This window comes from Magnolia sinica, chromosome 12 (genome assembly GCF_029962835.1).
Source record: "Magnolia sinica isolate HGM2019 chromosome 12, MsV1, whole genome shotgun sequence".
In the NCBI taxonomy this organism is placed as follows: Eukaryota; Viridiplantae; Streptophyta; class Magnoliopsida; order Magnoliales; family Magnoliaceae; genus Magnolia; species Magnolia sinica.
Genome location: NC_080584.1, coordinates 50,501,423 through 50,527,589, shown reverse-complemented (window position 1 = coordinate 50,527,589; position 26,167 = coordinate 50,501,423). Strand labels below are relative to the sequence as shown.

Here is a 26,167-nt window from a genome sequence, read left to right as displayed (position 1 = left end):
TCTTGAATTGCCATTTAATGTCACAATAAAAGCATCTATCATTTTCCTTAGATTTCCATTTTGACTGTTACTTCTCGTCAGACCGATATCGCTTCATGGATCACTTACATCCCTAACTCCCTTTCACGACTAGCCCTTCTGTCTAAGAGTCGTCATCACTCGACTTCTTCATCATCTCATTGAAAATGAGTGCCAAAGTAATTTCTTTAAGCTTCATTGTATTCTTCTCATACAACAGATCAGTAATGACGAGATGGTCGTATGATGAGGGAAACAATGCTAGAAGTAGCACCGCTTTGTCTTCTTCCTTGACCATCTCTTCGAGCCTTACCAACTCATTATATAGCTTTGTAAACAAGTTCATGTGCTCCAAGAAATCTAATCATTCCTTTAATTTTAGCCCAAAAATTTGTCTCTTCACAAAAAACTTATTTATTAGGGACTTCAACATATATAAGTCTTCTACCTTCTTCCATATTTCTCAGCGAGATTCCTCATTCAGGACATTGTATATAACCTCATCCGACAGACACAAATGGATGGTGCTCATACTTTTCCCTCCAAGATCGCTACGGTCATTATCCGATATCTTTTCAAGTTTTGTTTCCAACAACGCTTTGCTCAATCCTTGTGAGATTAGAATACCCTTAACCTTTCATTGCCACAAAGTAGAATTGTTCTCTTCCCATCAAATTTTGATCCTATCATCTTCACTAAATTTTGAACATCGCACGTGACACTCTAATACCACTTTTTTAGAGTAAATCGGTTGCTTATCACACCACAATGATATAAACCTAAGCCACAATAAACTTGAATCAAACATTAGGTATTAAAAATTCAAATCTAAAATTCTATTAATCCATGCACTTTACGGAAGCATGATAAACGAAGATAGAACAATATAATAAAGCAGATAACCAAACCAAAAGCAAACAACCACAAATGCAATGATATTTTATGTGGAAAAACCCTTGTGAAAAAAGAACAATGGCATAAAACAATAGAGGTCTCAACTATCATCAAAACCTTAGAGCACATCACTCACCTTCTTTGAGTACAGTATCACCCGATCTCCCCTTACGATGTGCACCTTGAGAAAATCCTAGATCCCTTGAGAAATCCATTCTTAAGCCCTTACAAGCATAGAAACCCACTTCCTTAGCAATATCCTTGCCCCTTAAGAGAAAACACTCACATTAGAAAAGATTTAATCTAAACCGGACTTTAAATACTATGTTTTGTGCAAAATTAGGTAAACCTAACGGTTGCACTATGGTCGAATGATGGTGGGTTGTAAACATGGCAAAGAGTTAAGGCTGACCCTGAATTCCCACGGTTGATTGTGAACATCACAGCAAGTCATGGTCAACTGTTCAACCCTGCGAATACTTGGTCCATCGTACTGCCTTGTGAGATAGAATCCAAGGCTGCCTGCTGAACAATATTTTTATGAGATTGGCTTCTTTTTTTGGTTTTAAAGAAAAAAATAAGAAGAAGAAGAAGGGGATGTCACCTATGAACAAGAGATGTGAGATTTGAGGGCCACCTCTTTCCATAAGTATGAGTATCCTCTTTTTGTTTTCCACCTTGAATAAGTTAATGGATATCACATGTGCACATGAAAAGAAAAGAAAAGAAAAGTTAAAGGAGGGTCACCTTGTCTTAGAACCCTCTTAACTACAATAAATCTGGTAAGGATAGCATTAACTAACATGAAATATGATTGGTTCGAAAACTATTCTATAAGCAATTCCTTCTCCTTCCCATTCTAACCAATCTTCTTTTGAACACTGTTTGAGGAAATTCCATGCCTTCTCAATGCCAACATTGAAGAAAAAATAGCCCACATCTTAGGCTTTTTTATTTTATTTTATTCATGATGTGGAATACTTTCTGGCTAGGTGTAGCATCTTGGAAAAATCCGTATAAAGACCCGAGTACCACCTCAGGCAGAAATACCTAAGGACTGTATCTTGTCATAATTTAGGAAAAAATTGGTTAAGTGCTAAACTACATAATCGGTGGATTGAGCTCGAACCACCATTTCCACAAATAGCAAGGCCTAAAACCATTAATACCACTGACTCAACGTCCCTTAAAAACCTAGGAGAAATCCCAAGAGCTTGTCACTCTCGGGAGTGCATTGAAACCCCATATCGGACCTAGACCGCACGTCGAGAGTCTGATGACCGCGAAACTATAGGATTATGTCCGTCCTACTAGGCTTGACAACCATCACGAGAATTGAGCCCAGATGGTGTCCAAAAATGCACAACTTGAGCCCTGAACGAAGTGTATGAGAAACGCGAATATCTTTAGAAAATATATTGAAACTTAAGTGAATTGGGCCATTCACTCACACGTGAAATTGAGAATTTCGGACCGTCAGTTTCTGACCAAACATCACCCATGGAAAAGGAAAATTTTCCTGCACATATCCGTATAACTGTGGCCCCAATCAAGTAAGTATGACTGTTGATCTGACACGGGTCCTCCACGGTCGATCAGCTTATTCGATTGCACTAAAATCATATCCTGGCATAGATCCATTGTCAGAGAACTTACCCTATGACGTAGGTGAGTAGTGGGCCTCCTTGTGAGCCCTGTTTGTCAAAAACAGCTACCCAAAGGGTATATCCCATGTATATAGTGCTCCTGGGGCCATTTACATCACTTCTCGGCTTATATATAGCCCTTATACCACCCCACCTCTCTCATACATGAATTTTTCTAAAACCCTAAGGGGGAGAGAGAGAGAGAGAGATAGGAAAAAAGAAGAGAAAAGAGGAAAGAGAGTAGAAGGATTTTGGGAGATCGTTGCAGTGATTCTCTCCCACTACTCCATGCACTGAATCACCTTCCTATTACGCTACACACTTAGTTTTGGCTACAATTTTGGGTAAGAAACCCTAATCCTAATCTTGTCATAGAGATCCGGGCTGATTATTTGTTAAACTAGCCAACCATATGCGTTATTTAGGTGGGCGTTCCATTTTCGGGAACGTAGAATTCGAAGCGAGTCTGAATCAAGTATTTCGACGAAAGGTGCGGACTATAAACACTTAGATTATGGTTATCAATGTTTCAATGTTAGCTAATGATTTATGTCTGACTTGATTGTTGCCATATTACCTTAGATACGTTGTTTTTGATATAATATACATGTATGAGTTATGTTCAATAAAAGGTGTATCTCATGTGTTTGTTGAAATGTTTGAATGAACTTGTAAATATAATTTGTGTTTGCCATGATCACTAATCTAGGATTCATCGTTGTCATATGCATGTTAACCTCTCTGCATAAGGATTTGCTAAAATATATGTTGTAACTAACCTAGTCTACACATTTGGTGAAGTATAGTCTATGTGTTTGATGAATTGCCTGAATGAGAAATTGATGATGATTTGCATTTATTAAGAGTATTAAGATAGGATTCTTAGTTACCTTATTCATATGTTTGGCTTCTTTCACGTGGTCATATCTACATGTGGTCATATCTACCGCTACGCAAATTTGGATAAAGTTCAAGTGTTTGATATTATGTTTAAGGTGTTTGATGAAATGCTCAAAGGAGGAATCTATTTGGATTGTTTGTTAAATGTTGACTCGATTATCACATGTGTTTACTTCTCGCATTTGAGTAAGATCGGGGCTACAACGTAGCCTAGGCAATCGATAACAGTTCTTGTTTGGGTGGCCGAATCAGTCTCGCCACATTAGGTATACTTGATGAAACTGGGTCGCACGACGATTGTCGACAGTGGTTAGGCTACGAGGGGTGCTTATGCGCTCCATGTCGATTAAGTCAGCGTGTGCCCGTACCAATCAAACTTGCCTAATAAACCGATCAGCATATTGTGTGTTTACTATGTATGGACACTACTGCTTAAAACTAAGGTACCCCTCTCCGATGTAAATGTCCATTTTAACCATGGTACCACAATCCGCTAAGACTCATGAGCCCGACATGGCGGTATGGGACACCGTGTTCGAACTGTCGGCCTACGCTGGGGTGACAAGCCTCCCCGTAGTGACCAGTGAGCAACTCAGACTCGTGAGCTGGGCATGGTGGTATGAGACACCGTGTTCGAGCTATCAGCCTACGCCGAGGTGATTAGTCACCCCGTAGTGACCCCGAGTATAAACTTTGAATTTACCTATCGACTGCTTTTCATTGGGAGTGATCCTACAACTTGCCTATCGTATGTGCTTGACTAGGAGTGACGAACCTAGATGGATCCTTCGATTTGGGTCAATGATATAAAGGGAAGTATCCTAGCTTTCCAAATCTACTATATGAATAAGCTTAATTAACTACTGGACTAACATGACCATGCATTGCACTGCATTAGTTAGGACGTACTTTAAAAGCGTATAAGTCACAAGGAGGCAGTGATGTCATATGCGAAATTGGGTGTCGGAGTCGCTTGTTGAGAGAGCTTTGATGCGAGGGCATACATCATTACTTGCATTCCATTCCTGCATTAATAAGAGTAGCTAGGAACTGATTGTTATGTTGCTTTATCATTACTGCTTGATTGACTTCATAACATGTTAACTTTTATCGTATAATACCACTGATTTGATCACTCCCTCCCACTCTGGGACGATGTTTTAAAACACTAACCAGACTCTGATTTAGATGCAGGTGATGTTGAAGTCTATGCAATGGAGCAGGACTTCATGGACGAGGAGGAGGAGTTCTCCTACTGTCAGCTCTCGGGCGGGTCTATGTAGACCTCGTGCTAATACGCGGGGAACACTGGGACATTTGACTTAGCTGGACATCTTACAGTTCCACATTTTGTATATTTTGAAACAATACATGTACATATTTAACCCGGTTATATAATCACGCTCTGGGGGTTGTGAAACACTTACTTACATATATATGCTTCAGATTTCCGCTTGCTTAATTAAACTATCTCTGGAGTATGGTATGTTGTTTTAGTATAATCTCACTCATGTATAACTCATTCATATGGATGAAATTTAAACATCATTATCCATATTGCATAACTGATGTGCTGGATCTCGGGAGTAGAGCTTTGCTCGACCCTCGAAATTTAAGGCGTTATACTGGGTGATTAGGATGTTATCTTGGATTTGTCTCTTCAGCATGAAACCCGCTTGATAAGGTGATGCAACTTTATTTAGGATCACTTTCAGTCTGTTGGCAATGTATTTTTATTTTATTTTTATTATTTTTTTAATGATCTTGTATCCAACACTGTAGCGACATGTCAGTCTGTTACACCAGCAACAAAGCTGTATTTGATGGAGAATGTGTCTGTTATATGATACTCCGCAGCATATGACATTTGATACATAGGTTCTTCAGTGATCCTAGCCACTGATTTTAAGGTTCATGATTATTCAAAATGGATAGGTTTTATTTATTTTTATTTTTTAAAAAAAAAAAAAAAAAGCCTAACAAAATGCCACATTCTCATATTAATGGCTAAATTTTATCTGTTTAGTGCTATTTTTCACAAATGGCCTATCCATGATACAGTGCCACTATACAGTCCAGGTGTTCAGCCATTCAACAGTCCAGATGTTCAGCCATGAATGGTTCATAGTGATCATAATTCATCTTCAATGAACAAATTTCAATTGAAAGGAAATCTCAAGGAAGAATCAATGAAACAGCTACATCATTTCAAATCCTTAATCTCCAAATTCGGAGATATATATAGAGAGATCAAGAATTTTCAATATTTCTTTTTTATCCTTTATTATTATTATTATTCTACATCTATGATGGAATTATAGCTTAATTAGATCCGGGAAAGGTTTTAGAGAAAATAAAAATAAAAAATCATTCAACCTCTATGATAAAATGGTAGCTTAGATCCTCGAAAAGGTTTTAGAGAAAAGAAATAGATTATTTTCATCTTGGGAAATTTTTTATCAATGACACCCATCAAATGAATGATTGGATAACTAAATTAATTTGGAGCTTTCTTTTTCAACTTTATTCTATGAGAGCCAATCACCCATTCAATGTTGATTGAATGTCCATGAGCACTCAGATACTCTAGTGCATGAGTCTGAATACACCTGTATACAAAATATCTTCAGTCCTTTTCACAACTTCCAATTTGATTCTCCATGAGTATGGATACACCTGAATACTACCGAGGAAATGAGTGTTTTTCGCAGTGGCCTCTCATGTGTGGTAACTTATGATATGTGATAGAGATCCAAGCCACTCATCAAGAGGATTCCATTGCCAAGATTCCTCCTCAAATAAATAAATCAGCCACAGTCATCATTCCTAGACTTTGACAATTGAACAAATTATTTTGATCTTTCTTTTTCATTGGATGTTTATGATGAAATCATAGATTAAATCTGCGACAAGGTTTTAGATAAGAAAGAATTAGAATCTTTATCTGATAGCCAGTATTCAGAAATTCTGTGTCTAATAAGACATTCATTGAATGAATGGAGAATTGATTTAATCTTTCCATGTCAATCAAATTAGAATATTAATTACCAGGGCATAAACAAATAGACCCACTTAGCTGTGACCCAGATCCAGCCATGTGGGTGGGACCCTGACCATGGGTCTGCCTCAATGTATGCGTTGCTTATCTATTTTGTCATATCATTTTACGACATGGGCCCAAAAATACATATCCAAATCTCAATTAGAATATGCTACAAGTAACAGTGTGGTAAATGACCGTTATAAACTTTTTATGAGTCACAAAAGTTTTGAATCAAGCTGATATTCCTGATTTCCTTCATCTAGGTGTGTGTGACCTTATGAACAGGTTGGATGGAAAATAAATATTACAGTGGACTCTTGAAAGTTTTTAATGGTGAGAGTTCAATGATCAGTGTTTCTTTTGGTGTGGTCCAACTGAGATTTGGATCTGATTCAGTTTTGGGCTCATCCCATAAAATGATCCAGCAAAATGGATGGACGGTGTACATATACAACACATACATTGAGGTGGGGCCATGGTCATGGTCCCACCCAACTTGCTGGATTCGGGTCGCAGCTCATATGGTGTAGATATACAACACATGGACGCGGATTTTCTCGGATCATTTTAAGCTATAATCCAAACACTGAGTAACGTACAGTGCTTAATTGGACCACAAAGTGAGAATTTAATGTCTACCATTAAAAACTTCTTGGGAGCTGGAGAAGTTTCGGATCAAGCTAATATTTGCTTTTTCCACTTCATCCACATCTACATGACCCTATTAATAGATTGGATGATAAAAAAACATCGCGGTGGCCCTTAGAAAGGTTTCAACGGTGGGTGTCATTATCACTGCAGCTTCCTCCGGTGTGGTCCACTGGAGCTGTGGACCTACTTCAATTTTATATGCATACCTTAAAATGATCTAAGAAAAGCAATTAACAATGTGGATAAAACACTTACATCACGGTGAGCCCCACGGAGCCCTGCCCGGATGGATTACTGTCCGGGCGGGGTAGGACGCAATCCGCGTCCACAACGGAGAAATTGGTAACTCAGCACGCTCTTATCCTACTAGTAAACTCAGTTGGGCCCACTGCGATTGCATGTGATTTATCCACGCCGTCCATTCGTTTTTCCAGATCATTTTATGGGTTCAACCCAAAATTGATGCATATACAAAGCTGAGGTGGGAACTATAATGGCAGATTAGGTAGTACCTCCCTACGGGACCTAGCTTCAGACGGGCGGTCATGTCAGGAGCTTTGTAGAACCTACTGTGATATATATCTTTTATCCATGCCGTTCATCTATTTTGACAGAATATATATTAAGATATAAGTCCAAAGAAAGGCAGATCCAAGGCTCAAGTGGACCACACCAAAGGAAGCAGCAGGATTGAACTCCTGCCGTTGAAAACTTCCTAGGGCCCACCATGTTGTTTATTTTCCATCTAACCTGTTCACAAGGTCAAATAGGCCTGTACGGAAAAAATTAATTAATATCAGCTTGATCCAAAACTTCTTTGGCTCCTAAGAAGTTTTCAACGGTAGGCTTTTAATCCTCACTGGTTCCTGTGGTGTGGTCAATTGAACCTTTAATACGCTTACTTTTTAAGGATCATGACCTACAATTATCTATCAAAATGGATGCACGGCGTGGATAAAACGTATACAATACACTGGACCCACAAAGCTGCTGACAGGACCGACCGTCTCTGGCTAGGTCCCCGGTAATACCCAATCCGCGCCCGGAACTACGGTAGCTAATTACCAGCTGCGTCATATATGCCGGAGGAATTACATGATAGAAATCCAAGCCACACATCGGGAGGAATATAGTGCCAAGATTCCTCCACAGGAAAAGAAAAGATTTTAAAATTGAGGTTGGTGTGATCATTAGGTGGGCCTACTGACAAAGAAATGTACGGTTAAAGGAAGTTGAGCAACTATCCACATTCCATGCAAACTATCAGCCACCCGATGTGCGGACTGCTGGATGTTTGGACGAGCGAATGTTCATGGTAGGCCACACCAGATGAATGTTAACACGTGTGACAGAAATCACACATGCTGCAAATATGCCATGGGCATCTCTCCACTAGAGCTGTACACAAACCAAGTTAGCTCGGTTAACTCGCTCAGACTCGACTCGAGAAAGTTCAATTTGACTCAATTCGAGCCAAGTTGAGCTGATTTTTTTAGCTTAGTTTGAGCTTGGCCGAACTTGACTTGACTCGGATCAAACCTCAACTCGACTTGGATCGAATCGGCTTGGTGACTTGATTATTTTGATATTGATGTTGCTTATTAAGTGTTTGATGAAATGACTCAATGAAGTGCTGTTTCGGGTAGCTAGTTGCAAGGAAGGAGTGGATACGAAACAAATCACTAAAAAAACATACTTCACGCTATAAAACTATTCTCAAATCATGATTTTGATGTTTCCCACTCAATGTTTGATGAAATACTTGTACACTGCTATTATTATTTTGCATTATGTGAAAATTTGAATATGTGCTTTGTGTTTAAGAAAATGTTGCATAGGCTCCAACTAACCCGAGCTGCTAACCGAACCAAGCTGAGCTGGCGAATCAAGCTCGAAGACCAAGCCCAAGCCGAGTTCAAGCTGGGTTAGCTACTGGCCGAGCCGAGCCTAGTTGTGCTAAGCTCTACTCGGTCCGACCCACTCTACTCTCCAACTATACACTTAGTGGGTGAGTTAATGATTTAGGGCCATCCAATGGACCAATCCAAGCCATCCAGTCAGTGGCCTTCAAACCAACGGTAGAAAATATTGCTAGTGGTAGATTTTCAACGGTGAATGTGCTAAATAGATGGCTATGATTGTTAAATAAGGTGTGGTTTACAAAATAAGGCCCATCGCATGGCAGTCTCGGTTGGTACGTGTAGGATGTTGGGCTATCTACGGTATGTCAACCTCATACATGTGTGTGGAGAGATGGCTCTCACCGGTTCTTTGATGAGGATATCATGCGCATGCCGCCTACACGCGCACGCACGCCACCCCCTACGCAGTACGTATGCAGAAGGAGGGCCCCAACATCGATCTGGTCCGATGACGACATTCAGGGAGGGCCTCCTAGCTAGAAGAAGAAGTTTTGGTTAAAAAGGGTGGACCCGATAGTTAAGAAAAGCCCATCATGAGACCTCATGATCATTGCCCACTCGTTGGGTTGATGTCATATTTTAGGTTTTACTTATTGTTAATATTTAGAACATCGTAAACACTTTGAATTTCTTTATTTAGTTTTTATTTTAGTTTACTTCACCGCCAAGTAATAGGTTGTGCATATGGTGCGAGTTTTGGGGTATAGGATTTTCCCTATAAATAGGCACTCCTTGTAGTTTTTTCATTCATTCAAGCTTAATAAAAAAATTTCTTCTTTATTTTTCTATTCTCTTCATGAGTTGTGGAAGAATTCAAAAGTGAGTGCGACGCCCTCCCGTTTCAAAGGGCTAACTACGTGGTGTAAATCCAAATCTATCCTCATCCGTCCCTACTCTCTCTCATTCATATATCTCATCATCTATTATCATTATTGCTTTGAATTTTTCAGCTTTTGCAGTTATTCATTCCCCTATAACCAGTTTTTAAAATCTGGACCTGTAGGAGGGCTGAAACTTCGGCGGAGCACTACGCCTTGACCTTACTTCGGATCGTCGTCAAACTTGGAAGGATTGGAGGTCTCCCCTAGCCGAGCAAGGCCTAGGTATCATTTTGGGGAGACGGGCTTCGATCACACGTGCGGCCAGCCCACCCGCGTACGTGCGTCAACCCCGGGTCACCATCTGCGTGCAGGAGCTTTCTCCGGGTCAGGTTTTCCTCTGGTTTTTCTCTTTTCATTTCTATTTCCTAAACTCTAGCCTTAATTTGCATTAGCCCTAATTTATTTACCTTTTTTTCACCCCAGGGTTCCTTGAATTGAGATTGGGGAACCCTTGAATTAGGGACTGTTTGCCATGCATGAGTGGTTGATTTCTATTTCCCTTTGAGATCATTTAGCTTATAATTTTTATTAGTCCAGTCCTGGCCTGTGTAGGCCTGGATCCGCATAGATTTTCCTTTAATTGAATGTTTGAATTTTCATGTGGGATGTGGAATTCGTGCAATTGTTTTTGAACTAAGGTGATTTTAAGCCTGAAATCTCACACATCATGTTCAATTTCATGTCCTGCATCAAATTTGGTATCAGAGATTAGGGTTCTTATAGGGGAATACATTATTTGTATAGGGTTAGTTGGTTTGAGTCCTTCATGCATCCCATCCATCACATATAGTTTTTAGGCTAGTAAATATTCTCTTATTTTGTCAACTATATTTGTAGCATTTCATAGTTCCCTCATATAGAGTCTCATAGGATCATTCAGTTCTTTTATGCGCATATCGTCGCCGTAGTAGGTCCTTACGTTGAGCAAGTCAGTGTATGCCCACATGTACGGGTCGCGGTTTTAGTTTGCACCCTACGCTAAACATGGAGCATTTGCAGGAATCATTGACCAACTTAACCCAGCAGGTTGATTCCTTGAATAAGCGCTTGGAACAACGCATAGATCAATGCCTTGACCAATTTGATGATCGCGTTACCCAACTAAAGGCCTCCCTTAGGGCACACCCCACCATTGAGGAAGATGTTCAGTCTCAAGCAGGTGGTCGAGAGATTAGGCCAAGGTCATGGGCGCATACCTGTGCACCCACCCCGTAAGGGACATCATGACCAATTTGACCCGGATGCGCAACTCCTCGAGGGAGTTAGAGTAGACGCCCCTACATTTGATGGCCAATTGGACCCTACCTTCTAAATTGGCTAGCGGATGTGGACCACTATTTTAAGTGGTATGATATGTCGAATGCTTGACGAGTCTGATTTGCCAAGATGAAGCTTGTGTGTCATGCAAAGAGGTTTTGGGCGACGATTGAGCGAAAGAAAGAAAAAGTGAGGGAACTCCCAATAGTCCATTGGGGAGAAATGAAAGAAACGCTGAAAGAGAAGTACCTCCCTTTCTCTTATCGCCTGCGGTTGATTGAGGAGTGGCAGTCTCTTTGACAGGGTGCCAAGAGTGTTGTTGACTATATTGAGAAATTTGAAGAGTACTTGACCCGCTATGAGGTTAATGAGGACCTCATACTCACCCTTACTCGTTTTAAAATGGGCCTTCATCCTGACATTAGGAGAGAATTTCTAACCAAAGACATTGATACTATTAAACAGTTATATCAAGTAGTGTTGGACGTCAAGCAATATCTCAAAGCGTATGTGGGAAGGCGGTTTGATTTTTGCGAATCTAGTGCTAAGGCCAATCCCTCTGGGGCTAAACCTAACATTGGATATCAAAATGCACCTTCCAACAATTTGCAGCCTAGGTCCAAGGATGATAAGGGTAAAAAAATTACTAAGTCTAGTTCACGGGGAAGTGGAGCTACTAGGTGTTTTAGGTGTCAGGGGTTTAGTCATTTTTCTCACCAGTGCAGCACAAGATAGGGCACCAAAGTATTCTTTATTGATGGGTAGGTAGAAGTAGTGCCCCCAGAAAGTGATGGCGAAGAGGAAGAATATGAGCCCGTAGAGACCCCTAGTGATGAAGAAGAGGAAGTTCAAGAGTCTGCGACCCTCGCAATTGTGCGTTGTGCTTTGTATCAAGCCAAGAACATTGATGACTGGGGCTACAACACGATCTTTTACACTTATGCAAAATATGGAGAAAAGAGTTGTAAATTGATCGTAGATAATGGTAGTTGTGCCAACGTGGCAACGACTAGCACTGTGAGCTATTTGGACTTGAAGCTGGAAGCTCATCCTCAACCCTATAGAGTTTCCTGGGTTGACGAAATATCCATTCCAGTATCACACCGTTGTCTTGTTCCATTCATTTTGGATCTTATAAAGATACGCTTTGGTGTGATGTTGTTCCCATGGACGTTGACCATATTATTCTGGGCAGACTATGGCTTTACGACAGGGATGTCACCATATTTAGTCGTTCAAATGTGTGTACATTCTGGTTTGAGGGCAAGAAGGTCAAGCTAAACCCTCTGTCACCCAAGAGTACGACTGGAAAGGAGTCCACCACACATAGTGGTGTGAGCGACTCAAAAGAAGTAAAGGAATTGAAGTTCAAGTCCAAACCACTCCATATTTTGAATGCCAAAGACTTTGAGCGAGAGACGAAGGCGGACATAATGGTATACGCCCTTATAGCTAGGTAGAGTTTACTATAGGCTAGTGTAGAGTTACATACAGAGATCATTCCGGTAGTCATGAGTTTCGTGATGTCTTCCCTGATGATCTACAAAATGAGCTTCCCCCTATGAGGGATATACAACATGCCATTGATTTAATCCCTGGGACGACTCCACCAAACCTCCCGCATTACAGAATGAACCCAAATGAGCATGCTGAGTTGAAGAGGCAGATTGATGAGCTCCTAAGAAGGATTTCATCCAAGAGAGCATGATCCCGTGTGTCGTGCCCGCCCTTCTTACACCTAAGAAGGATGACACATGGAGGATGTGTGTTGATAGTAGGGTCATCAACAAAATCATAGTCAAGTATCGGTTTCCCATACCCGTCTTAATGACATGTTGGATATGATGGCCAATGCTACTATCTTCTTAAAAATTGACCTCAAGAGTAGTTATCACCAAATCCGTATATGCCTTGGTGATGAGTGGAAGACGACGTTCAAGAAAAAAGATGGGCTATACGAGTGGCTAGTTATGCCTTTTGGGTTAACTAACGCCCCAAGCACTTTCATGCGTGTGATGACCCAAGTGGTGAGAACCTTCATGGGAAAGTTCCTGGTCGTATACTTTGATAATAACTTAATTTATAGCATAACCAAGGAGCAACACCTCAACCATTTGAGGCAGTTTTGTGGGATCCTTAGGGCCGAGAAGTTGTACGCCAACTTAAAGAAATGCGAGTTCTTGTCTAGTAGTGTGATCTTCTTAGGTTTTATTATGTCAGCTGAGGGCATATCGGCAGACCCCGAGAAGGTCAAGGCCACCGTTAATTAGCCTGAACCCTACAATATTCATGAGGTGCGCAGCTTTCATGGCTTAGCCACCTTTTATAGGCGGTCCATTCGAGACTTCAGTTCCATTGTGGCTCTCATCACGAACTACATAAAAAAGAGAGAGTTTCAATGGACAAAGGTCGCCTCAAAGGCCTTCAAGGGGATAAAGGTCAAGATGACCGAAGCTCCAGTCACGTAACTTTCAGATTTTTCAAAAGCTTTTGAAATCGCATGTGACGCGCCAGGAGTCGGCATAGGAGGAGTACTTAGTCAGGAAGGGCACCCTATCGCTTTTTACAGTGAGAAACTGAATGAGGTAAAACAAAGATATTCCACCTATAAAAAGGAATTCTATGCGGTAGTGCAATCACTACGCCATTAGCGTCATTATCTATTACCGCAAGAATTCGTCTTGTTCTCGGATCACGAGGCCTTGAGATACTTGAACTCTCAGAAGAAATTAAGCCCCAGGCATGCCAAGTGGGTTCAATTCCTTAAATGGTACACTTTCGTGCTTAAGCAATAGGCCAGTGTCGAGAATAAGTTACCGCGCATTAAGTCGTCGAGTCGCATTACTGAACTCCATAAGTGTTGAAGTTACAGGCCTTGAGCGCATCAAAGAAGAGTATTCTACATGTGCAGATTTCGGAGTTGTATACGAGTTGTTGTTAGAGAGTCCGTCAGGAGCTAACAGTGAATATTTAATTTTGGATGGATATTTATTTAGGAGTGACTGCTCGTGTATACCACGCACCTCCCTCGATTTTCTTTTCTGGGAGTTACATTCAGGAGGGGTCGCAGGTCATTGTGATCATGACAAGACCATTACCCTAGTGGATGATAGGTTTTATTGGCCAACCCTCAAGCGAGACGTGACCAAAATTATATGGCAATGCCATACTTGTCAACTGGCAAAGTAAAGGAAACAGAATACATGATTATACACACCTTTGCCAGTCTCATTCATCCATTGGCAGGACATTAGTATGGACTTTGTGCTTAGACTTCCCAGACTATTCGGAAACACGATTCCATATTTGTTGTTGTGGACCGTTTCTCTAAAACGGCCCACTTCATTCCTTGTTCTAAGACCTCTAATGCATCTCATGTTGTCAAGCTGTTCTTTAGTGAGGTCGTCAAACTGTATGAGTTACCAAAAACCATAGTGTCTGACCGTGACGTGTGCTTTATGAGTTACTTTTGGAAGACACTATGACACATGATGAATACTAGACTCCAATTTTCTTCTGCCTACCACCCTTAGACGGATGCCCAGACTGAGGTGGTTAATAGGAGCTTAGGGAGTTTACTTCGATGTTTAGTGGGGGAGCATACCGGAACATGGGACACTGTATTACCCATAGCCAAGTTTGCATACAATAGTTCTGTTAATAGGTCTAGAGGTCTAAGTCCTTTTGAACTCATTACTGGTTACAAGTCTAGGAAGCCTATTGATCTTATCTCCATGTCATTGTCCCATAGGCCATCAGAGTCTGCAGAGTCTTTTGCGCATCACATTCATTCATTGCATCAAGAAATAAGGTGAAAGATCACTACTAGTAATGAACATTATAAATTTTCTGCAGACCAACATAGACGTTTCAAAGAATTAAATATTGGGGACTCAGTGATGGTCCGCATCAAGCCCGAGCGGTACCCTCCAGGGGCCGTTCGTAAGTTACAGGCGCATAGCGCTGGGCCCTTCAAAATTATAAAACGAAACGGTCTTAATGCATATGAGGTAGATCTTCCACCTTTCATGAGAATTAGTTCCACATCAATATGGAGGATCTAGTTGCTTTTTAGGGACCTACTAATACTTTGTCCGGCCCTTCGCCCACCCACACACTCAAAGAGGAAATAGAGGATATCCTGGACTATGAGATGTTTCCACGTCAAATGGTGGGTTTCAGAAGTACCTAATTAAATGGAAGTCACGCCCAGCTTCAGACAACACATGGCTCACTGAGAAGGAGCTTTAGAGACTTGATTCTGACATTCTGGTGCAGTTCAGGAGTTTTATTTCGCCAGTGGCGAAATCTTTGCAGCTGGGGAGAGTTGATGAGGACATCGTGCGCACGACGCTTACACGCGCACGCACGCTACCCCCTACATACATAGAAGGAAGGGCCCACCATCGATCTGGTTCAATGACGACTCCAATTAGGGCCTCCTAGCTAGAAGACGAAGTTTTGGTTCAAAAAGGTGGGCTCGATAATCAAGAAAAGCCCATCATGGGACCTCATGATCGTATCCCACTCGTCGGATTGATGTCATATTTTAGGTTTTACTTATTATTATTATTTAGAATATCGTGAATGCTTTGGATTTCTTTGTTTAGTTTTTATTTTAGTTTACTTCACCGCTAAGTAATAGGTTATGCACATGGTGCAAGTTTTGGGGTATAGAATTTTCCCTATAAATAGGCACCCCTTATAATTTTTTTCAATCATTCAAGCTTAATAAAAAAAATCCTGCTTTATTTTTCTACTCTCTTCATGAGTTGTGGAAGAATTCAAAAGTGGGTGTGAAGCCCTCCCTTTTCGAAGGGTTAACTACATGGTGTGAAGCCACATCTATCTCTATCTATCTCTACTCTCTCCCATCCATATATCTCATCTTCTATCATTATTATTGTTTTAAATTTTTTAGCTTTTGCAGCTATTCATTCCCCTACATCTAGTTTCCAAAATTTGGACCTGTAGGAGGGCTGAAACTTTGGCGGAGCACGACGCCTCGACCTTACGTCGGATTGTTGTTAAACTTGGAGGGATTGGGGATCTCCCCTAGCTGACCAAGGCCTAGGTTTTACTTTGGGGAGATGGACTTCCATCACACGTGCGGCCAGCCCACCCGTGCACGTGCGTCAGCCTCAGGTCACCATTTGCGTGCAGGAACTTTCTCCGGGTCAGGTTTTCCTCTGATTTTTCTCTTTTCATTCCAATTTCCTAAACCCTAGCTTTAATTTGCATTAGCCCTAATTTATTTACCTTTTTTTTTTTCACTATAGGGTTCATTGAATTGAGATCGGGGAATCCCTTGAATTAAGGACTGTTTGCTATGCATGAGTAATTAATTTCTATTTCCCTTTGAGATCGTTTGGCTTATAATTTTTATTGGTCCAATCCTAACCTATGTAGGCCTGGATCCACATAGATTCCCCTTTAATTGAATGTTTGGATTTTCATGTAGGATGTGAAATTTGTTCAATTGTTTCTGAACTATGGTGATTTTAAGCCTGAAATCTCACACATCATGTTCAATTTCATGTCCTGCATCATTCTTAACAAATATGGCCCGAGTTTGGCCCCATAGGCTAAGATAGTCCGATGATCTGAACGGTCCATGTTGATGCAAGCCTGGGGCTTTTAGGCACGGCTTAAAACCGTTGGGCTGACCCTATTCATAATTTCGCATTTACCATACCTGATATTAATGCAAGCGAAATCAAGTTGAACTAAGTGGTTGATTATTGCCATCACTATTTGTAGATGAAGTTAGAACATTGAAAAGGAAAAAAATACTTCATATTCAACTTCAAAAATCAAAGGTCTAGATCATTAATGATGGTAGTACAAGGACTTGGATGTCTCAGATCACTGAACCATCCCATGCGTCTGAGAGTGTTGATATACAAAAATAAAATGAGAAATTTACAAAATAGTACATCATTAACATGAAATTCACATTTTAGTACTTGTTTTAAATTAAGTTTTCATTAAGCTACCTCACTAATCAAGTTATTGTCAAACAGGTACCTTCGGTTAGTTTTCTCTAGCATCCCTTAATTTATAGAATGATTTTTTCTAAAATAATGATAATGCCCACTAATTAATCAAGTTACTTAATAAGAATAAGAATTAAATAAATACCTCGATGTAAATATGTGTTATTGTAAAAAGTTCTAAGAAAGAAAGAAAAAATCTCTAGAGGTTGATTGCATGGTTGGGCTGAAAGTCGGGTGTGTTGGATCGGTGGTGCTCAACCCTAGCCCAACCCAAGGTTCCTACACCTCAGCCCTAACTTCATCGAACCCAACCTCAAGTTGGGAATTCTCAACCTAAGCCCAACCCATGCGGGCTCAGTCAGGTTGGCCAGGTTGCGCAGGTGGATATATGCTAATATTTTTGTTATTACATTAGTCTATTATATTTTCAATACACATCTTTTTTTTTTAAAAAAAAAAAAAAAAACCTATAATTCTATTAATTATACATATATAGTTATTTATCGTAAAGAAGTTTATTTATTTTTCTAAACAAACAAGTTAAAATATAGGACAACTACTCATTTAAAAGTCGTATTGTGTAGCACACAATCTATTTCGGAGAGATAAATCCGGCGTATCTTGTTAGCTTGAGTCATCAGAAATGACATGGACCAGTGAAACCCGGCGGCATTGGAATTTCGTGTGCCTTCAATATGGACAATCGGAATTCAATTATAATTTATAAGGAACTTATATATCGATTGGGTTCGAGTTTGGTCGGGTAACCCGAGACCTCAACCGGAGCCTGGCCCAAGATTAATTTGGTTGGTGTTTGTATAGTGATGTAGAGCGGGTCGCAGATAATTTCATGGCCAAGATGGACCAAAAAAGGACTGATCGGAGACGGAGATGATCCGGACCATTAGAACTTAAAACGGACGTCTCGCAAACTGGAATGAATTATCGGATGTAAAATATATGATTTTGGGGTAGGACGAGTTACTTTAGCCACCCAACCACGCTGTGTAGGGTTACACAAGCCGGATTTGTGAAATACCATTGGATCAATGGTCGTTTCCTTATTTTAATTTCGTTTTTACTATAAATAGTAACTTTACTATTTATAGTATATTGCGAATTCTAGGAGTTTTAGTTGTTGTTTGATTATGAAATTTCTTCCATTGCTTAGTATCCCTATTTAAAGGGTCGTGAATTCATTTATTTCATTTGTCAATCAATTTCGATTTTTATAGAATTTATTTTATATTTTCTTGTTCTTTTCCTCGTGGATTCGAGAAGTCTCTGTGAGGAGTCCAGAGAAGTTCCTTAGATTCGGAACAGTTAACCTCTTGAGGAAGGTGGTGCTCGACCTCACATCCTTCCCAGTGCCATATAGCCTGAACCTAAGACCGAGCCCGATACATCTTGCCCAAGCCCAAACCAATGTCCGATCAGTTGAGTTGAACCCACCCAACTTTCAGCCCTATTGCATGGTAACAGAGGCGAGGTTACTTGTAGGTGTTATGTGAAACCCACCATGATCTACCAACGCAGTCCATCCATTTTTCCATATCATTATTTAAGGTCATGAGCCTAAAAATGAGGCACAACCAATTCTCGAGTGGACCACTCCATGGGAAATAGTGGTGATTGAACTACCACCATTAAAAACTTCCTAAGGCCCACCAGAATGTCTACCATAATCTTTATTTTCCATCCAACCTATTATTTAGGTCACATAGACCTCCATGAAGGGGAGAAACAAATATCAGCTTGATCAAAAACTTTCGTAGCCTACAAGAAGTTTTTAATGGTCGGAGTTCATCACCACTATTTCATGCAGTGTGGTCCACATGAGACTTGGATGTACCTCATTTTTCTAATATTCATGCCTTAAAATAATATGGCAAAATGAGTAGACGGTGTGGATTAATAACATACAGCCTAAAAAGCACCGTATGCAATCCAGGTTAAAGGCACCGCTTTGGTGTCTTTATCCGAAGGAGATTGCCCGTCACAACAAGTTCATGTAGTCGGAAACGTTATGGGGCTCACAGAGATTTCCGTCACAAATCCACTCCATTCATCAGTTTTTCAGGACGACAATAGGACAGGATTTTAGAGATCAGGAAGATCGAAAACTCATGTGGCTCACACCACATTAAATAGTGGCAACACAAATGTCAACGTTGAAACCTTTTTGGAGCCGACCGTGATGTTTGTAGGCTATCCAAACCATTCATAGGGTTGTCACCACTCAGACCCACAAGGTTTTCATCGGTAGGAAACTTATGTGACCCCACAAGGTTTCCATTAGTGGGCATCCAATCCCCGATGTTTTGTGGGGTGTGCCCCACATGGGTTTTGGATCTGCCTGATTTTTAGGTTCCTATTCTTTCATTTTCTTGCAAAACTGATGAACGGAGTAAATTTGTTACGGAAATCTGTGGCCCACTTCCGTCTACGGGAAGTCTTGGCAGCACAAACAATTTTCCGTCTACGCGGGGTACACCAGCCAATCCGCTTCCTATACAATGGATATACAATACATACATCAAGGGGGGCCATGATCAGGGCCGCACCATGTTGGGTGAAGCCAAGGCTGCACCTATCCCAGAAACCTTTAACCCGCCGCAGAGACGTACGAACGGTTCAAAGGAGATCAAAGTTACATGGGCACCACAGTTATGTATTTATTATATCTACACTGTTAATCTATTTTTAGACATCATTTTAGTGTATTATCCAAAAAAATGAATCATATCCAAAGATCATCTGGATCGCACCACATATAGTAGTGGAGATAATGATTTTCGCCGTTAAACAATTCGTAGGGTCCAACATAATGTTTATTTTCCATCCAATATGTTCATAAGGTCACAAAGACCTGAATGAAGAGAAAAAACAAATTTCATATCGATCCAAAACTTCTGTGACCCCAAAAAGGGTTTCAATGGTAGATGTTCAATCCCCCACTGCATTTTGCACTGTGGTTCACTTGATAGTTAGGTCTGTCTTATTTTTCATCTCAAGCCCTAAGACGAGCTTGTCAAATGGACAGACAGTTTGGATATATCACACCTCATGATCGGACACACAGAACTTGCTGACATCTATACAGCAGCTATAAAGCTGGTGTGAGGTACACCAACCAATCCGCTTCCCATTGTATCCATCCTTTCTGTGGGCTCCTTTTTTGCCATGAACCTAAGCAACAAGCATATATCCAAATCTCAGCTCCGTGCTGCCTGTAGGTTTCAAATTTGGTCACGTGTGATATGTGTGGTGTGGTGTGGTGTGTTAAAACCTATGGTGTAGCTCGATTCCAACCGAACAACATTGACCTCAACCGTCAAGATATGCCGATACGGTTAAACTTGATTGTATATGACCGAAATCTAAGGATATCGGTTGCCTATTTAGCCACTCGTAAATTGTTTAAGATGATCAAGGTTCATCCTTAGAAAATGAGATGCATCTTAACTTCCATATGAAATGACTTTAGGATTAAATAATAATAATAATAATAATAAAGGGGAAACACTTACAATCAACCATAGGAAATAACCGCAAAACACTTCCTGAAAAAAGAACTGCTTATATTACAATGAAAATCATTAAGCATATAAGCGTAAACTTAGATTATCGCTAAGGATTATGCCTACTAGATTACTAATGCTCCTAATGTAGGATTATGCTAATTGTTATGCTAAGGAACATAAAAGACAGATTATGCTAAGAAACATATAGGATAATTGTTAGAACTCTATTATTTATAGACTTCCCTAGAGTAATCATCTAGATGCTTCTTTCCACGTCCAATAGTTATAGCAACTGCTTCAGTAATACTACTTTAACCTTACAAAATCTTACTTCTCTTGTTGACATCTATCCTGGTAAGCACTTTTCTCACTCGACCAGGTTCTGCACTTAAATGATGTGTATCACCTGACCAACGTTAGCTGTTATTCCTATAAAAAGCGTCTTAAACATCTTTTCGGGTCTTACGTACATTGTATGCTTGTTGTACAATGACACATGTCCGTTCTTAATTGGCTCTGCCATGAATGGTCAGAAATAGGGTACCACATTACCCCCCACGTCGCTTCACCTTTAGACGAATAGGTGATAGTGATGTTAGTTTGTTTTTCGATGTAATAAATGTAACCAGCTTTTAATTCCACTTGTCAACCCCCTATTGACTTTGCTCGATTGAGATGAAAACCGAATGGCGGTTGTGCTTTTTCCCATGGTTGTCATCATAACATGTAGCAATTCTCTTATAACTATTGAATCATATGATGAGTCAAAATTACCTTGTCATTAATGCGAACATTCTTAACCTATATATATATATATATATATATATATATATATATATATATATATATATGCAATTTCAAATTAATTTAATTTTGATTTTTCTATGACTCTTGATTTCATACCCTTCTTCCTTTTCTTCCTCAAAATTTCTATTATTGTTATGGTTGCTTCTTCATCTTCTACTCCTCCAACCTTCCTTCAGGAAGATCTCATATGAGAGCGAGACACTTTCTCTCCCATTATCATAAACGATATTGTTTTCGACATCCCTATCAACTAGAATAGAAAATTTCTTTCACTTGGACTAGCCTTCCACCTTGAAGTTATTCATCAGGAAATTTCAACGGTGGATTAGTTCTTCCTAGGCTGTTCGAATGAAAATTTATTACTTCAATCTGATTTCCTATATCCTATGATTGTCTTTAAAGCTTCAAGATCCTAACCGAAACTAATAACCGAAACTAATGAAAGGGTGGGCAGAATGGTACAATTGCATGCTCTAGCAATATGGCAATACATGGAGACAAGCAGGCATTTACAAATGCATCAAGCTCTCTTTTTTAATATCCAACATATACTTCTCTCTTTTCTGTCATGCCCCAAACTCGGAAACCGGGCTCACAAAATTCCCGATCGCCGAATCCGGCGCTGACAGCCTCCATAGTACCCCATTCTCGGCTCCCGGCACCCATACACCAAGTTCCGATCCTGGGATTCTACAAGGAGGCTTTCAAACATGATTTTGGTTCTGTACAAGCATAACCATAAGCATAACCCACGAACAATAACCACAAGAACACCATCACAAAATCCACTATGATCAAAAACTTTTCGTACAATGCGTATAAAGGAAAATACAATATAGTGATAATAACGAAAACTCTTGGAGCTAGACTGCACGCTCCAACTGCGGCGAAGCTACGGCTGCGTCCTGGCGTCACCTGCACGCATCAATCGTGCATAAGCTTATAGAAAGCTTAGAGGGTGGTGTAAGTGTGTGCGCAATATGAGCGTGTTCAGAATGAAAAGTCAGAGTAATGCGGAATCATGCTGATGAGTGCATGAATGCAATCAGCCGTACCAAGGCTATGCGGTACAAGATATGAATGCTATCGTCCATATTGAGACCATGCGATGCATGATGCAACTCAAGCATATCAATCCTCATCCAAATCCACATACAGCTCATCAAATATCAGTACAGTTCTCATTCTAGATGATACCGGGGTTTAGTACACTTTAAATGGCACTGCCCCTCTCCCAGCTGCACAATCCAAGTGAGCGTAAGAAACCTCACTATCCACCTGGCCAATAGTCTATCAATACCTATCTGGCACGTCAATAGTGGACCGATTTACGAGTTGGTCTCCTACCCTCGGGCGAGTAAGGTCACACCCTTTCCAACCGACCACGACACGGTGGGAGATGCGGCCTCCTGGTATTCAGCCCTCATGCGCTCATATATCCACTCGGTCTCGACGTTGGAGTCATCCTCTGGTACCATCGGGTTTAGAAATTTTCACTCAGACATCTATGACGCCCCGATGTTAGAAATAATATTTTCGGTATTCAATCTGGCCACCCACGATGTGTCTATAGAGGCAATGACCTTGATGTCGCTAGGGCATACAATAATCGTGTCATACAAATGTGAAGTGCATGAATCACACTACCAGTTACACAACAATCCTTCGCGCACCGCGTGCTCATGTAGGGCAACTCCACCTATCAGGGATCCCACAAACAATCTGTCCAAAGGCATATACTATGATCAGTCACTCCTCATATCAAGCATCACTACAAGAAATCCCACTTTTAGCAACGAAAATTTTCGTCGCTAAAAGCCAAAATTTCGTAGCTAATAAGTTTTAGCGACGAAAATTTTCTTCGCTAAATTCGTCGCTAAAACACCGGCGTAAAAAGGTTTTATCGACGAAAAATTTAAATCGCCGCCAAAGGTAATCTTTTTAGCGACGAAAATTTTCGTTGCTAATAAAACTTCACAAGACTTTTAGTAGCGAAAATTTTCGCTGTCAAAAATATACGTTCCACTTTTAGCGACGAAAATTTTCGTCGCTAAAAGAACTTCATAAGACTTTTAGCAACGAAATTTTCGCTGCTAAAAATGTACGTTCCACTTTTAGCGACGAAACTTTTCGTCGCTAAAAAAACTTTATAAGGCTTTTAGCAGCGAAAATTTTCGCGGCCAAAAATTTAAATTCCACTTTTAGCGACGCAAATTTTCGTCGCTAAAAAAACTTTACAAGACTTTTAGCAGCGAAAATTTTCGCTGCTAAAAATATTAGGTCCACTTTTAGCGATGAAAACTTTCGTCGCTAAAAAAACTTTACAAGACTTTTTAGCAGCGAAATTTTCGCTGCTAAAAAATATTCGTTCCACTTTTAGTAATATTTACAAAACTTTTGCCTACGAAAAATTTCGTAGCTAAAAGTCTCTTTTATAAAATCAATATTCCGGCACAAAATTTCACAAAAAAATTATTTTTCCTGATATACACCTGTTATAATATATTTCATCATATTTTTCCTGATATACACCTGTTATATAGTATAATGCATCATATTCACATTCACATTCATATAAACCCAAACTAGTAAATCCATCCAAACATAAAAATACATTCATCCAAACACAAACAATCTTATCCACATCACATTCATTCACGCATAAATACATATAAGTTCGTTTATCCATCGGTGGATGTCTATGAAACAAGTGTTCCTCCCGACTCCTATGTCATTTTGGATCAAGCCCTTCATCATGGGAATGTCTATGAAACAAGGAAATTGATCGGCTCCTATGTTAATGAAACTAGAAAATTTTCATAAGACAGCTACTTGACTGGCTATGCTTGGGACGAAAGTATAGAATTAAAAATGAGTTCATTGGAACAGCATAAGAATAATTCCAATAAGAAATTAAATGATCTAGAGCAGGTTGAGGTGATCGGTCATGTGCAACAAAGACTAGAGAGCTCCAGCAAGGAATAATGATAGGAGTTGAAAGGCCTCAAAAAGAATATGACAGGAAGACCTAAAAAGGTCTTGGATCAAGGTGGTGAGGAAGTATATGAAGGCTTGTTCAGTTGCATAGCATAGAGCCTTAGGATTGATTGGTGAAATGAGATTCACAAAGCTGACCCAAATACCTGAGGGAAGGCTATGATGATGACGATGATACACACGAGGTCTCATGTGCAACTAGTTGGACTATTGGTTATTGACCAACCAGCACATAAGATTCAATGTTTCAAGCGTGTCTAACATCCAACCAATCAAAAAGGTTGGCACCTCCATGAAAACACCTGATGCAAATTTCAGGTTGATCAAATAATCAAGTAGGCCAAACCACAAAAAACAATGGACAACCGCTCAGCCGATCCAAAGTACATGTGTGGCACATCTGATGAGTGGATATACCCGATTTATGTGCTAGGTGATCTTCATGGCCGGACCAACCTATTGGAGGGTGATTGTAATTCACACTATACATTGACAATTATGCACTAGGACCATAACTTAGCAAATGTAGGAAACTTACCTGATTAGAGCTTTGCAGCCAATGCAACAAAGTTGTTTCTTAGCAAATTTCATGATACCGCTGTTTGAAGGAATTGAAATGGAAACTGATCTTGTGTGGCTGCCATGGAGAAGTTCCTTTTCCGCATTCTTCAGAATGGGATCAAATATTCTCAAAAGCGGCTGTAACATGGAAAATACTCAATAACCAGGTCAATCAAAGAAAGTAGTGAAGTAAATCTTGAAGGAAATACCAAATAACACCTTGCTAATTTGATTTTCGAGATAGTAATGGGAATCAATTGGAATGTTATTCTCTAGCACGAAGATAGGATCCTCCGACCTTTCATAAGCCTGTTTCATTATGAACCAGTGGATTTGAAAGCGTTACCAACGAACACAGAAAAAAAACAACTCACAAAGAACAAGCATCACATAACCAACTACCTTGGCACCTTTTGCAGCTTTAATAATAACATACAGAACACGATCCCCAACATTTGGAGCAGTGGCAGCATCCCGCTTTTCATGACAACCACACAAGCAGAAAATAAGAGCATGCAATAAAAGAAAATAAAAATGCATCTTGCTGTAAGAACAAAGATAGGAATGACATCCAATTTGTTTAAATAAATACTGATTCGAAATCATGAGAACAATTAGCTGTACTTTATCAGAGACCAGATTTCAATATTAAAAAAAGAGCAAGAAGATGAGCATGAAGTACTAAGATGGGAAGCATAGGGTAGAGATCCTCTCATCCATGCATCTCCTAAATTAGAAAGTGGAGTTGGTTTTATGCTTGTTTTGGGGTTAGAGGAATGTGGAAAAAGTTATCATGTTTAAGTTTGGTCAGATACATGTAAGAAGTTACCTGACATGGATTGAGTTCAGGAAATGACTATGCCACACATCTACAGGCATGCTGATCAAGATATGGTGTAATAATTGCCTCAGCTTCCAATTGTCACATGGATCATGTCTTCCACTACAGGTTTATTCCATTTATTCCTATTTTCTCTCACAAGTCATATATCATGAACCATGAACAGATTGGTTTCTTATTTTATGTCGAAGCATCAAACCACTAGCCCTTCAAGATTGTGGATTTTGGT

At 40.0% G+C, this 26,167-nt stretch overlaps 1 protein-coding gene across 1 annotated transcript in view; it reads right to left on the bottom strand.

The window, feature by feature from the left end:
• Nucleotides 1-25,949, bottom strand: part of LOC131220055 (uncharacterized) — a 78,761-nt gene extending 52,812 nt beyond the window's left edge. The window contains exons 1-3 of the mRNA XM_058215030.1: nucleotides 25,500-25,949; nucleotides 25,317-25,406; nucleotides 25,075-25,235 (exon numbers count right to left, since the gene is read on the bottom strand). Coding sequence (XP_058071013.1) covers nucleotides 25,075-25,235; nucleotides 25,317-25,406; nucleotides 25,500-25,703 — 455 coding nt within the window. The 5' untranslated portion in view covers nucleotides 25,704-25,949. The remainder of the gene's footprint in view (nucleotides 1-25,074; nucleotides 25,236-25,316; nucleotides 25,407-25,499) is intronic.
• Nucleotides 25,950-26,167: the final 218 nt, after the last annotated feature.